This window comes from Saccostrea cucullata, unplaced genomic scaffold (genome assembly GCF_032062105.1).
Source record: "Saccostrea cucullata isolate Sc308-1 unplaced genomic scaffold, CSIRO_AGI_Scuc_v1 ctg9671, whole genome shotgun sequence".
Taxonomy (NCBI): domain Eukaryota; kingdom Metazoa; phylum Mollusca; class Bivalvia; order Ostreida; family Ostreidae; genus Saccostrea; species Saccostrea cuccullata.
In genome coordinates, this window is record NW_026924997.1 from 1 (window position 1) to 15,181 (window position 15,181).

The following is a 15,181-nucleotide window of genomic DNA, read 5'->3' on the forward strand; positions in this document are numbered from 1 at the left end:
CGGAAAAAGCGCCCCAGTATAGAATTTCCCCCTTTGAACAAAATCAGTATAGACTTTCCCCCTTGGGGGGAAAAACCGCCCCAGTATAGACTTTCCCCCCTTATAATTCCGGATTGCGTTTTTCATAATTTTTATGATTATTTGAATAAGGTAATTTTAGTGATCATTAAATTTTAAAAATCAGTTGTAAAAATACAAGATTTAGAGCTCCAAAAATATGTTATGTAAACAGGGCCTGTGTCATGTTTTGATTACATGGATTAAAATACTAAAATATATTTGTTTAAAGTAGATAATTTCAATAAAGAGGTCAATTATAAATACTTTCAGACAGTTTCTAGTAATTTAATGAATTTCATTTTGTTATTAACATGACATTTCCAATATGTAAACAATAACGGGGCGCGAACCTTGTTTACTTTAGTTTTATATCTCATTTGTTAATCAAAAAAGGATGTTCAAATTTTTGCTAATCATTAGACGATGCCTTAATTTGAAATTGTGAGCATTTAAATTAGTTTTGAAAATTCAGTTGAATCTGTGTCTATGCCCCTTTAAGTGCATGCACAATCCAAAATGTTTGCTTTAGTCATGGAAATAGAATCTAATATGAATTCATATAGTGTTCAAACATTCCTTTTTATGACACTCATTTATTTTTTATACTATAAATTAACAATGCTAGTAATGAAAATATGTGATTTGATGCTGCACATTTGATAAGTTATTAAGAATACGGACAATACAGAAATCTAATAGCCGAACCAAACACGGTTTTTAAAGTAAAAAAATGCAAGGAGGGGGAAAAAGCGTACTGGCATTCAGGGGGGAAATTCTATACTGAGGGCGGTTTTTCCTAGGGGGGAAAATCAGGCCCGGGTTGTTTCTTCCGGGGAGGGAAATTCTGTGCTAGGCCCGTTTTTCTGGGGGGAAACTCTAACCCGGGCCCGTTTTTCCGGGGGGAAAGTCTATGCGGGGGGGAAGTCTATGCTACAACACCGGGCCTGTACCTGGGGGGCAGCAGGTCTGTGTGGCGGTGGCGGGGGTCTTGATGGTGGTGAAGTTCTCCTCCTCCTCCTGTTTGCCCGCGTGCTGTAGGGGTGGGCCCTCCTCTCTGCTCTCTGTGGTGGGGGGGGAGAGCTGCACTCTCACCATGTTATATCTCGAGATCTCTGCCCCATTATCTATTCTTCTTACAACAACAGTGGTCTCGATCGAGATTCCGGGTATCATGAAGAGGTTTTCGTGAAACTGCTGGGCGATCTCTTTTCTTTTCTTCTTTCCACTTCTTCTTCTTATAACAATCAACAGCTAAATCAAGCACGGAGGAATGATACTGAAACCACGGAGGGGCTGTATTTATACACAATAGCAGACGATACTTCAATTGCGGCAAAACATGGAAAAACCAATCACGTGATTAAATGTGATTGGCTAACACAAAAAAATCGCTTTTGATCATGTGATCAAAAAAAGCTCCACCACAGTGACAAAGCAAAATTGAAGTGGAGAAACGCCGAACCCGAGTGTATATATGACGTCACATAATAACATAACAGTGATATTTACATGATTTTTTTTATTTCTTTTTCTTTCTTTTTAAAAAATTCTCCTCTAAAATTGTATTTCGATCTGATATTCATTGCATCCAGGGGTGGGGTCTAGTAATTCGTAGATTTTTGATTGAGGTTTTGGAATTAAAAAAAAGTCACTGATTTTTTTTTTCTTAAACCTGTGTGAAATTTCCAGGTATTCCGTATTGAATACATACTTTTTTTTCTTTTTCATTGCATCTATGTCCTGCCACAGTAAAAAAAAATTAATTTTTTTTACTTTTTTATTTTCATTTTTATACCCCTCGTATAAAACGTAAGTAAAACGTATTGATGCACACGACCCCCGTTACAGGTGATGCAACAGGTATATAAGAAAACGCAGGTCAAAGGTGCACAGGGGTCTTAAGTTTTTTGCAAACGGTCCTTTACAGATGATATAACAGGTATATAAAGCCCAGGTAAAAGGTGCACACGGCTCATAGCAGGTATATAAAGCGGAGCTGGGAGTACCCTAGGCTCATTATATCATTTTGAAAAAAGAACACAGGTGAAAAAGAAATAGAAGCAGTGATGAATACTTCAGAAAATTCCAAGTATTATGTGACACCCGAAGGATATCTAGGAGCTCCAATGACAGAGATAATAAAGGATGCAGTGGATTTGGATTTGAATTTGGACATGTATAATTTTCCTGAAGACATGAATAAAGAAGATATGGGGATTTTAGATACAACTTTAGACGGAATTGTGAACATGTTATCTGCTCTAGATAACAAACTAAATCAAATGAACACCAAGATGAATTATGTGGATGACAAGGTAAATAAATTGAACAGCAAGGTGAGTGACCTTGAAAACAAGTTGGATAAACTGAAATGTTACAACAGCAGTGGATTTTGTTACATTAGTGGCCTATTATCCCCAATCACAAAGTCATTAACAGGAAAGACAACAAAAATGAGAGAAGAAGGAGGAAACACTGACCAGAAAAAAGAAGAAGGACCAGGGAGATCGGGAGAGAGTAAGAAACAGATGGATCCATGCTATGTATTGGTAAAAGACATAGAAAAAAACCCTAGGGAAACCAAGAGGAAACGACCCTTGACCAGTGAGAAGGGACAGAAGAAGAAACAGAAAATGTAATTGTATTTTTTCACTTGAATAAAAATTGAAAAAATCAAAATCTGTGTTAGTATTCTTTTGTTTTTCAGTAAAAAAAAATCCATTTTTGCACAGGGTCCTTACAGATAATGTAACAGGTATAAAAAAAGTAGGTAAAAAGTATAATTTTTTGCACAGGGTTATTACAGATTCACCAGGTATATAAAGCAAAACGGTAAAATTTAAAGATCAGTCTTGGTTGGCATTTCAAACTTGACAGACGTGAAAAATATCATGGCAGAAGCAATGATGAATACCCCAAACAACCCTAGTTTTGTGACACCTGAAGAATATGTAGGAGCCCCCTTTAATTTTCAAGAATACATGAATAAAGAAAATATGAATATTTTAACTACAACTCTGGGTGGAATTGTTAACATGCTGTCTAGTCTTGATAACAAGCTGAATGATATGAACAACAAGATGAGTGGTGCTGAAAACCAATTGAATCATCTGAAAACTTACATGCAAAACAAAATGAAAGGAGGAGGAGGAAGCACTTACCAGAAAAAAGAGGGACAAGGGGGATCAGGAGAGACTAAGAAAACAAGACAGACAGACCCATGCTACATCTGCAAAGAGTTAGGGCATTGGGCCCCAGATTGCCCCAGAAAAAAACAGGATTCGTGCTACAAATGCGGAAAATTTGGACATTGGGCTAATCAGTGTACAGAGGAGGATCACCAATTCGTAAAAGACATACAAAAAACTGAAGAAAAAAAACCTCGGGAAACCAAGAGGAAACTACCCCTGACCAGTGATAATGCCCAGAAGAAAAAGAAAATGTAATTGTATTTTTCATTGTGAATAAAAATACCCTTGTTGTAATCTGACTTGTGTGTTCTTGTCTTTCAGTAAAAAATCCAGGTTTGTTATTTGTGTTTCAGTAAAAAAAAAATTTCCAGTTTGAACTGCATGGCTTAGGCTAGACTGTCTAGACTGTGAATGAAAAGTGTGACGTCATAATGACATTCTTGAAATGTTTTGCACACGGCACCAAAGTATTTACCTGTGCAGTTAGCATAAAAAACAAAACGTAGAACCAACGTACCAATGTAAACACAGTGTAAACACCCAGTATTTAGGGGGTTATGTACTGACCCACCTAGACGCCCTAGGGTTAGGGTTAGAGTTAGTAGGGTTAGTAGGGTTAGGGTTAGGGTTAGTAGGGTTAGGGCTAGGGTTAGTAGGGTTAGGGTTAGTAGGGTTAGGGTTAGGGGTTAGGGTTAGGGTTAGTAGGGTTAGGGTTAGGGTTAGGGTAAGGGGCTAGGGATAGGGGTTAGGGTTAGGGTTAGGGCTAAGGTTAGGGTTAGGGTTAGGGTAAGGGGATAGGGTTAGGGTTAGGGGATTAGGGTTAGTAGGGTTGGGGTTAGGGTTAGGGTTAGGGTTAGGTTAGGGCTAGGGTTAGGGTTCAGCCAATCAGAATCCACCCTTTTTGATCACGTGATTCTCTCAGCCAATCAGAATGCGGTCCTATCCAGGCCCCTTATACTACTAATGTTGTACAGATAAAATACCCACCATTATTGATAGACTTTATCATTGAAACAATTACAGCCCTAACATTATTATAATATTTCTTATTTCCTTGATAATTCAAATGGACTTCATCAGCCAAAAATACTGCCCGTTGATTATTAGGACACCAGAAACCAGACAGGCGAAAGAATGTTGCTGAGTCTACATTCTTCAAGTAATTGGACACTCGTCTATTTAGTTCAACCATGCTGTGTCCACGTGAAACCGGATACGCCTTGTCGGGGGTATTCTATGCAATTTCTGTAGCACCACCACTTTCTTCACATTTTCCTCATAACGGAGATAAATTATAAAGTCCACAAGCTCACGGTAAATATCATTCACTGATGTGTTTCTCCTACACAAGTCGTTTGATACCGCATGTAACAAAACCACATCTGGACGCAAGTCTCTAACGTAATATGTACCTTGCGCGCGAATCTGAGCCAGTGACGCTCCTCCGTATCCTGAATAAAAAATCTGTACCTCCTCCGAATTAAGATTTAAATTCGGTGTCACCCGATGGTCAGAATTATCTGATACAAAGTTCTCAAGTCTGCGAATAAAGGAATGCCCCCAAATAAGGACTTTTATTGTCATTTTATCCACACCATGTCCATCACAGCGTGGGATAGACACCGATTCCAGGACCACGTGCAACGATCAGCCTAAATCAAGGCATTTATAAACAGTAGCGTAAAGTAATTCTTCACATCAAATTCTTACAATGTAGTATAAACGGTAGATCCTTATATAATATAGCGAATAATGCAATAAAGGTGGATATTAAACTTCAATAAATGGTCACAATGGCCCTGGTGGATGAAAACATCTCCATGACAGTGTGCAGACTTGAGACAATGATTACGTGACAAGATCAAATTATAATTACTGGTACAGGTTGCGTGTGGCACTACAATATCCGGAAAAATCTAAACAATATGTAATTTATTGATAGATGGTATAAATTAGTTTATGTTGCACATAAATACAATTAATTGTTTTGATACCAGAACTAGATAGCAGATTATCCCTAATTATAGCTCTTGAAAAAATGGGTGGGGGGGGGGGGGGGTTAGACGATTTTTCCTTTGAAATCGGTCTTTCAAGAATTTTATGGTACCCTATTTTGAAATAGTCTTGGATATAATTGAATGTTCCTAAAGCCTTTTCTTGTGTAACGCAGATAAAATTAAACACATATTTTGATCAAATATAATGTTTTAGTTGTACACCGCCTTGAAATTGGTGAAAAAATAGCTATTTTGTAGCTTTTTTTTTATCTTGAAACATACCTCCCGTCAAAAAGAAGCTTTCGTGTGAATTTGTGTTAGAGTGTCCTTATATATATTGCCTATATATTAAAAGAACTTTTCACGGGGGAATATTTTTTTTTTAAAATTGTTTTAGAGTTACATCTCTTTGTTTTTCCAAACAAGTAATATTTTATTGAAATTCATATAAATATCTATGAAAATACTAAACACCATTCAAATATGTAAACTTTTGAAAATTGACTTGGAAGTAGGCGGAAGAACAATGCTATCGTTTGGTCCTGTTTAACATAGCTATTTTTATATTCAAATGAAGCAGAATTTGTGCAAAATCTTATTTGTGAAAAGAGGAAAACCCTTGCTGCAGCCTTCAACTCGACATTTAGATATATCGACGACGTATTGTCAATTAACAATGATCAGTTCCATTCCTACGTCGTTACGATATATCCTGGTGAGTTTGAGATAAAAGATTCCACAGAGTCTGACACATCTGTTTCATACTTGGATGTTTTACTTGAAAAAGACGTTAATGGTAGTCTAACAATCTAGCTATATGAGAAACGTGATGACTTTTACTTTTCTATCGTCAACTCCCCTTACTTATGCAGCAATATTCCTTCATCACCTGCATACAGAGTTTATATATCTAAGTTGATTCGATACGCAAGAGCATGCTCTACGTATGAACAATTTCTAAAACGAGGTAAATTATTAAAAGCAAGGTGATGAAACAGGAATATCAACCGTCTCGTTAAAAGTCATCATTTTGTAAATTCTATGGTCGATACAATGACCTTTTCAGCAAATACAATTTATCATTGACACAAATGCTGACGGACGTTTTTCATACTAATTGTTAGTCCATTATTTATACATTGAATTGATGACGGATTATTCCATTATTTCCCGATCACGATCTAAAGACTTACAATTATACCAGTTATCAATTCTCCTCCGAGCAACTTTAATCAATTAGCTACCATAGTCACATTTGGAAATATTCTGTCCTTAGGTGGTAATTAATGCATTGTTTGAGGCTGATATTAAAAGTTAAACCCTTCTGCTTCTTAGAAGGTCTGAAATATTCACAGATGTCTTTCCGTATTAAATACCTAATTTCTCCAAAGCTTCTTTTTATTTTCAAAGTAGAGAAACTTTCTCCGCTTGGACATGGCAAAGAAAACTAAGATTCTTAAATATATTCGCGCATGGTCACCCCACACATTTTTTTTAAAAAAATTATTTAACCCGTTGACATAGGAAATATAGAATATCTAGGCTCCCCTTGGTCAAATGATCTGATAAAGCCAGGAATTTTAACAACAAGTCCTGAGGTATTTCTATGATCGTCGTCGCCTTCTGAAATACTAAGTCCACCTCGAGGAGAAAGGGCGTGGGGCTTCTTGGCTTTCCTATATTCATCACATTAATTAAGCAATAAAACTATTCTAAAATCAGAGATTAAATGTATTTGGCTTGACTTGAAAATCAAGTGTGAAGTATGGACAAGATTCTTTTTTCATATTTATGCCCTGTTTTATAACTCCGCTGAAAAAACAACATATCTCTAAGAGACGTACACAGTACATACAGTTAAATGACTCAGCAAAACGCAGGTAAAAGAAGGATATGGAGACAATGAATAGCATTCGTCTCAAAGTCCATAAAACATTTGAAAAAAATTAGAGCAGAGCAAATATGGACCTCCGATTCATCAGTGGTGGGATCAGATGCCATAGAGGAGTGAGAATCCCCTCCTGATCGGTCACACCCGCTCTGTGCTCCTTGCAACGATCAGGAAATAACGGAAAAATCCGTGGTCAATTCAGTGTATAAATAATATGGACTAACAATACATATGTAAGTATGAAAAACGTCAGTCAGCATTTGACTCAATGATAAATTGTATTTGCTGACAAGGTCATTGTATCGACCATAGAACTTACGAAATGAGGACTTTAAACGAGATGGCTAATATTCTTGTTTCATCAACTTGCTGGTCAATAATTTACCTCGTATTAGAATTTTTCATACGTACAGCATGCTCTTGCGTATCGAGAGAGGGTGTTAAGAGCTTAGGTACCGTACAAACGTAGACAAAATATATCTATGCACATGACCTTACATGTACATGTACATATCCAAAAGGTATATAAACTAGAGCTGGAAATTTAGGGTCAGTCTTCGTAGGCACTTCGAACGTGACAGACGAACTATGGCAGATGCAATGATGAATTTTGGGGAGAACTATGTTCCACCTTGAAATGAAGGACTGAGTTAAGCCTTACCAACAATGCCTGAGACACAGGATCCCATCAGATTTGATTTGGGAATGTATAACCTTCCAGAACCCACGAATAAAGAAGATATCGGTTTCTTTACCACAACTCTGGATAGCATTATGAAGATGCTTACTGACCTGAAAAAAGTACAAAACCAGTGATTTTCTGTGCAACGTGGGAGATTGTCAAGATTTAAAGTCAAAGTCAGCAACAGGCTATTAAAATAAAAGAACGCTCTTACCAGAAAGATACAGAAGCTACAAAGAAAAGAGAGACAGAGCCATATTTCATATCTGTCGAGTTAGGTCAGCGGGCCCCAGACTATCACAGGCACAAACAGGAAAGGTGCTACAAGTGTTAAAAATTTGGACATTTGGCCATTGACTGCATGGATGACACGGAATTCGTTAAATAAATAGAAGCACAGGAGAGAAGACTAAGGAACACAGGACTCGCGAATTCAAAACCACTAACAAGGAACACAAAGAGATTCCCAACACCAACAGGAGGAAACTTCCCAAGACAGAAAACACACTGAAAAAGAAAAAGTAATTATGTACATGTATATACATGTATTTGCATTGAATAAATCGTTTTCAATGTGTTATTTTTTCACTTTCATTAAAATAGAGAGGCTGTGAATGACATGACGCCACAATCAATAATTTGAATCGATGCCAAGATGTAGCATAGATTAGTTCTTTCTCTCACAGAATTGACAGTCTGAGGCCTTTCTCTTACTTAAAACATGATTCTCTTTGTTCTGAGAATTTTTTGAAAATGTGAAAAACAGGTAGCACAGAAAGAATAATTCATTGCTTACGGAATGGTCAGTTACAGGTAAGTTTGGGGTACACAGCAATTTGTTGAATAGCCATTGTGTTTCCAGATGCGAATGACAAAAGTCTAAAGAAGTGACAGTTACAGGTGAATTTCGGGGGATGATAATATTTATATAAGAATGCACTTCTCAAAATCAGTTTATATTTTGCGTAAACGCAAACATGTTTCCCTCCGCTGGAGAGAAAATATGACAGAATCGGCATCGGATTGAACCAAAAGATGCACCAAACCAGCTGTGACCAGTAAACAGAGAATATTAAGCGTAAAAATATTATCCAAACTTTGATCACCACAAAACTTCGACCTGAAAATGTATTTTAAATGAAGTCTGGAAATGTTTCAATCTAAATTATTTTCAACCGAAATATTCACTACAGCAGTGTAGTGAGCAGTGTAGTTTTCATGCTGCAAACTATTTTCGGAACGAGGGATTTATTATTAGCCTACTTTAAGCTTAAAATGGATTCTTCTCGAGGGAATGATTCTTCTAAATTGTTAATCAAATGTGATATTGTGTCATTTAATTCAGGTTTTGTGAAAAGAAATTGTTTTGAGGATTGAAAAATTGTTCATTATTCCAAGATTTAAATGTGTTTAATAAAACAGATCCCATGCGGACAGTGTTCTGCATTAAATTAAATCTCCAAGTTCTTTTTTTTATTTACATGTTCATTAAATTGTATTTAATGTATTTGTTTTTGTTTCCCCCTTACACACTTGGCAAGGTTTACCTGTAACTCTCCATTCTGTTTGTTTTAACTGCCTATTCTTAAAAAAAATGGACAGTTTTTCAAAAAAATGGTCACTTACAGTTGACTTAATGGATTGTAAGGGGAGTTAGCTTAACAATAAGTTATAGAGTGGACAATACAAACAAAAGGTTTACATCACAATCATGTTTTAAGCCTAAATCTAAGGGCTGTACTATCCACCCACCTATTTTCCTAAGTACTAGGTCGATCCCCCAAACTCCCAAGTACTCTGTCACCTCCCTATTCCCAGACTTCACTAATTAAACCTCCCTATCCAGGATCTGGGGGTCAAAAGTGCACTCAGTTGACCACCCTCCAGCGCGGCTGTTTATACAACTCAATTCCAAATAATTTTAGCATGAAAAATGACTTCATTTTTAGAGTGAATGCCACACCATATTCTTCTTCTCAATATGGAGCAGGATCAGGGCCGATCTGGCTTACCGATGTCATGTGTAATGGTACAGAGGAGAGCATATCAATATGTTCACACTCAGAGAGGGGAGATACCAGTGCTGATTGCAGCCATGACCAAGATGTAGGAGTACATTGCTTAGGTACATAGTTTGTATTCAATGACTATGTCGTAGGCATAATTTATTTCATTCCAAGGTTTAAAAAATTATTGTAATGCAGTTGTTTTGTAAAATACGATTTGATTTGATAATGCCCTGGTGTATGAAGCAGTAAAACAAGCGTTAACAAGAGTGAAAGATTTTCATTGTGACGTCACAATAGAGCGACGCAAAAACTCAATGCTCCGTGACGAATTTCGTAACGAAAAATCAACATAATAAGACGTAAAGACGTAAACAACAAACAAAATGGAAATATTGCATTATAATGGAAATAACCGTCTACCAATTTGATATATGAGACCGATAATGCTTTCGCGTCGTCGGTAAAACTCATCGGTAAAGTCTGTGACCGTTAAATCAGCAAAATTGCAAATACCAAATTAAATGGTAGATATTTCCTAAATTTTCCTTCTCCAAACATCACGAATGTTAAGTTACTGCTTAAAAGCAAATTAGAACTTGTTTTTAATGATCGTGACATATCCGAAAAAAATATGTTTGATGTGAGAGTAACTGTCGGAATCTTTAGGCTATTTAAATGTATCTGTTTATTCGTTTTACTTAAAGGAAGTATAATAGGGCTATTTTAATTAATCTAGCCTATAATTTTCCCTATTGTTTTTCTAAGCCGCAGACTATTCGAAATAAATGTAAATTCAAAATGCAAATAAATGGAATTCATCAATGAAATAAGGACCTGGGTATATATATTATATGTATAAATATATTTTCAACCAAGGTGCCAGGAGCTACGTGAATCTGATTAAAAAAATGGAATATTTGTTCTATCTAAAATTTCCAGTGGGTATCAAAAAGTCTATAGACTAGACTAGCGGCATAAAATGAAATCCGCATAAGGTACATGAATATATTTTTTTAAAATCTACTTAGTATCATCTTTTCTATCTATAGAATAAACTTTTAAAATTGACGATGAAATGAACTTTTTAAAGTGCGTGAAAATACGTGTTTGTGGGGAAACAGTATATGTGTGATTTTGAGTTAGAAATAGAAAATGGTATATGCGTTAAAATACGTGGCTGTGGGGAAGGGGGTTAAGTTTGTATCTGAAAAAAGAAGCGGGCATTAGGAAACTAAGCGACGGCGCTAGGTTATTATATCATGTCGTTTTTATTTTGTGATATTTTGGTAATTTATAAATGTAGCTAGCTAAAATTTTCGACATTTCTTTATTTTTTGTTGTTTTATGTTCCTGATAAATTTTGAAAGTACAGACTACAGAGAACTTATTTTATGGTCTCAGTCCACGATATTTTTGATAACCCCCCGTGCAGACATTTAAAAAAAAATATCAAAATGATTTCTTTAAACATACTTCAGTAAGATTGGACGATAGAAAATTAAGCAAGTTCATGTATAAATAATACTTTCATAAGTTTCTGCTGAATATTTTCATATAAATTTAGCACTGTATATAAAAGATAACACAAACTAGCGATATCTCACCTGTAGAGTCCACAGACTGTTTGCCAAGGGTCAGTTCACCTTGGATAAATATACAATATCACAGACATCTCATTAACCGTTTTGAAATCTCATCCAATATTTTTTGATTATTTATTTTTAGAAACAAGTGCATTTTTCAAAAATATGATAAATTCTCATGAGTAAAACTCTCATTACAAAGAGCAATCTTAAATAAAATGCTTTATGTCTTTTCTGCTACACAAATCAAAGAATTCTATGTCTTTTTTTCATTTATTTAAAAATTTACTAAATCTAAGTAAGCTGGGCATTAATTTAAAATTTGATTTTGACACATTCTTAACAAATTGTTATTTGACATTTCCTGATACACACTTTTTTTTCTACAAGTGGGAGTCATCATCGAAGAATAGGTCACATCCAAATCTTTTCGTTAAAGGTTCTGTTGATGTCTTGGTTAAAATGATTTATTTTAGAAGAATATTAATTCAGATTATTTGAGTGTCCTCAATATGTTTTAAATTTTTTTTAATGAATGGGAGCTGCGGAATGCGTGCATTTGCTTCGTTTTGAAGGTTTATTTTTTGGAATGTGTTTAATTAAGACATTACTTTACAATCACATACTCACAAAGGTTATTTTGTGAATATATTTGATTTTCTTTAATTTCATTTATAGAATTTGTATCTTCATGAACTCTTAGTTTGTTTATTCTTCGTAGCCGACAATCAAAGAAGGATAACGAGATACGTCAAGCATAACTTATTAAATTGCACTTCATAAGCATCACTAAATATAAAAGTTATTTGATTACCATTTATTATGCCTCTACATATTTGTGAGTTAAAAAATTCGATTAAAAAAATAATTTTAAATCTATGATGGGGTGCCGAACAGTTTGTTATTTTTTTTAAAATACAATACACGTATCTCTTCCTTTGAAAACTGTCTTGTCTTAAAAAGACGGCATAACTATTGTTTTAGGAGTGATACATCACTATTTTGAACATTATCAATAATTCAACACTGTTACAAATGATTATTCAAACAAACATTTGCCTTGACTGAACCTCCAGCGCAAATATTTTCACAGGTGAAGCAAATGCTAACTTAAAGATTCATTCCTTTTTATGAAAATAATGTGGAATATTTTTTTTTTGTTTCCTTTAAATATTGTTTGTTAAGCCTCAACTTTTTTTATGGGTAGTGTAGAAATATATTCTTTTTATTGTGTATGTTTCATACAGATCAATATCCAGTCTTCTTTACGAGGGTTGTCCGTTAAGTTCGTCGACAACCTCAACTGAAAGAATGATGGTGTAATTGATATTTATTATTAACATATTTATAATCCTTTACTAAATCTCAATTACAAAATGTAAAATTATATTCAGTTTGAAATGAATAATTGCAATTAATAATGGCTTCATTATCAGACTTGGGACGGTGACCCGGGGCACCGTAAAATTTTAATTTAAAAAGTTTTTTTTTTTAAATTTCATTTGTATTTTGTAAAATTCTGCGTTAATTCGGATTGCTTTTACATTATGAAGTTGACAAACGTTATTACTACAAACCTGCAAAATTTGAACGTTTAGAGTTCAGAAATGGCAGAGAAATCGAGGTTAGAATCTATTAAGAAAGGATCGGCATTGTTCGAAAGAGAGACGTGTTCGGAAAAGGTGGAGCAGTGAGCAGTGACAAAATTCTGCGTAGACATCGGAAAAACACCAACAGAAGCCCATAAATGCTGTAAACAGTCGGGAAATGATAGTATAGAAAGCCGTTCTTAAGTATTTAGTTAAAAATAAAATTTTCAGACGGAAGGAACAGTTTACAGGATGACTTACCTGAAGGAAGACCATAATTCCAAGATTGCAGTGCTTTAAAAAGTTAATTTCGTAACGTGATTTTGCCGTATTTCCTTAAATAAAGTCGTTTTACGCGGACAGAGGTAGGATGACTGCAGATAATGAGACAGGCATTGTTAAATATTATTTTACGTATGAAACCTGAGCATTTTGTGCACATTTTTATGACTGGTTAAAGCGACATAAGAAATGTATTGAGTTAAACGGTGACTATGTTGAAAAAAGTTACATGTACAGTACTCGTATTGAGCTTTTGACGTCAGGTAACGTCAAGGATTTTCGTTTGCTCCGGGTATGAGTGTCTTTCTTTTTTGTGTCTGATAAAAATATAACTACTTGAGTTTTGTTTTTGTTGAAAACTTGCAAATTAATAAAATGAAACATGAATTTAATGAAAAAAAGAGTTTCATATATTTTATCAATATTTGTTAGTAATTATCAATGTTGTCCATGAACTTTTTGTGGATGTTTTGTAAATTAAGAAAGAGGCAATCTTGCTTTCTAAATCAATTTTCAAACTTCTACCAAATTGCGTCGCCCGCGTGGCGCAGTGGTTTGATCGTCGGCCCAAGAGGCGTGGGAGTTGATCCTAAAGTCGTGGGTTCAAATCCCACTGTGGCACGTGGAATCCGGTCCTTCGGATGAGATTGTGTAAACTGAGGTATCGTGTCGCAGGAGATGCTGTCATGAAAAAGATCCCTCGCTGCTCAGTGGTCGTTAATGCCGAGTATAGGTTAAAGTGATTCAAAACTTCTCGAGAGGGACGCTAAACAACAATAACCAATCAATCAAATTGCACTAAAATCCATCAAATAAATGATTATCAAAGTAACAATGTCAATGAGCCGGATCATTTATGTACTGTAACTGTATTTGATACTCGTTTAACAATTAATATTCATTGTTTCCATTATATTTCTATCGTAGAATTAACATAGCAACAATATCTAGAATCAAAGAAAAAGTCTGAAAGGAATTTATTGGTTGGATTAAATTACAATTTTCGTAACAGGTAATCGTAACATTCCCGTAAGACTAGCTAATGGATCCAAACCAAGTAATGGCCGAGTTGAAATCTACCATGCTGGAGAATGGGGGACGGTATGTGACGATGGTTGGGGAACATCAGAGGCTGGAGTAATTTGTGTCATGCTAGGATACCAAAGGTATTTACCATGCAAAAACATTTAAGGTAGGTCGCAGGTTTGCTTTTCTCATCAATTTTGGTACACAATTTTGACGCTTCAAGCGGTTGTTTTGTGTACATTTGATTATGACGTCAGTTACGTCACAAAGGCAACGTCGAGTTGTTTCCCGTTTAAATCTCTGTAAATGACTCCAAGTATATATGAATCAAGTAGATCTGTACAAAGTGTATGCTACTGTACGTAAACCTCGTACATGTTTTATAATTGAATTTCAGTCTGAACTCTGATGTGATATTTTATTTAATGTTTTAGGAGAAATTAAATATAATATCAAATGAAAGGAATAATTTATATTGTAAGGGTCATTAAACTGCTAAAAGTCAATAAGTCTGCGTAAAAGTTATGGTAAGCAAAATGAAAGTTATCATAAATAAAATTGCTTAGCGGAAGACTTGAGGGGTTGTATATTTTCGCACGTTCTTTGCAATTCAGGAGAACATGAGTATTGCATCATGACTGCCAACTTATCAAATCCGGGGCAAAAATATGCGTATAATTTTCAGGATGGAATCATTCCTGAACACTAAAAAGAGTTCAAATTTAAGTCCATGTATTTTCCAGTTCTTTACTTATCTTCTTCATTTCATTTGGTTATTGAGTATTTTTTAAAATCTCGTTTAGTCTCCTTGTTTGCTGAATAATAATATTTGTGAAAAATATAAATGCAAAATTTATACAAACACTTCCAC

At 35.1% G+C, this 15,181-nt stretch overlaps 1 protein-coding gene across 1 annotated transcript; it reads left to right on the forward strand.

Annotated features, from left to right (window-relative positions):
* The first annotated feature begins 2,951 nt into the window (after positions 1–2,951).
* Positions 2,952–3,506, forward strand: LOC134267779 (uncharacterized). The gene has a single exon (XM_062749987.1). It carries the CDS (start codon positions 2,952–2,954, stop codon positions 3,504–3,506), a length of 555 nt encoding a protein of 184 aa, XP_062605971.1.
* Positions 3,507–15,181: the final 11,675 nt, after the last annotated feature.

Bases quoted from the DNA above. Each gene is read 5' to 3' on its own strand.
- LOC134267779 (XM_062749987.1), top strand. From the start codon at position 2,952: ATGGCAGAAGCAATGATGAATACCCCAAACAACCCTAGTTTTGTGACA.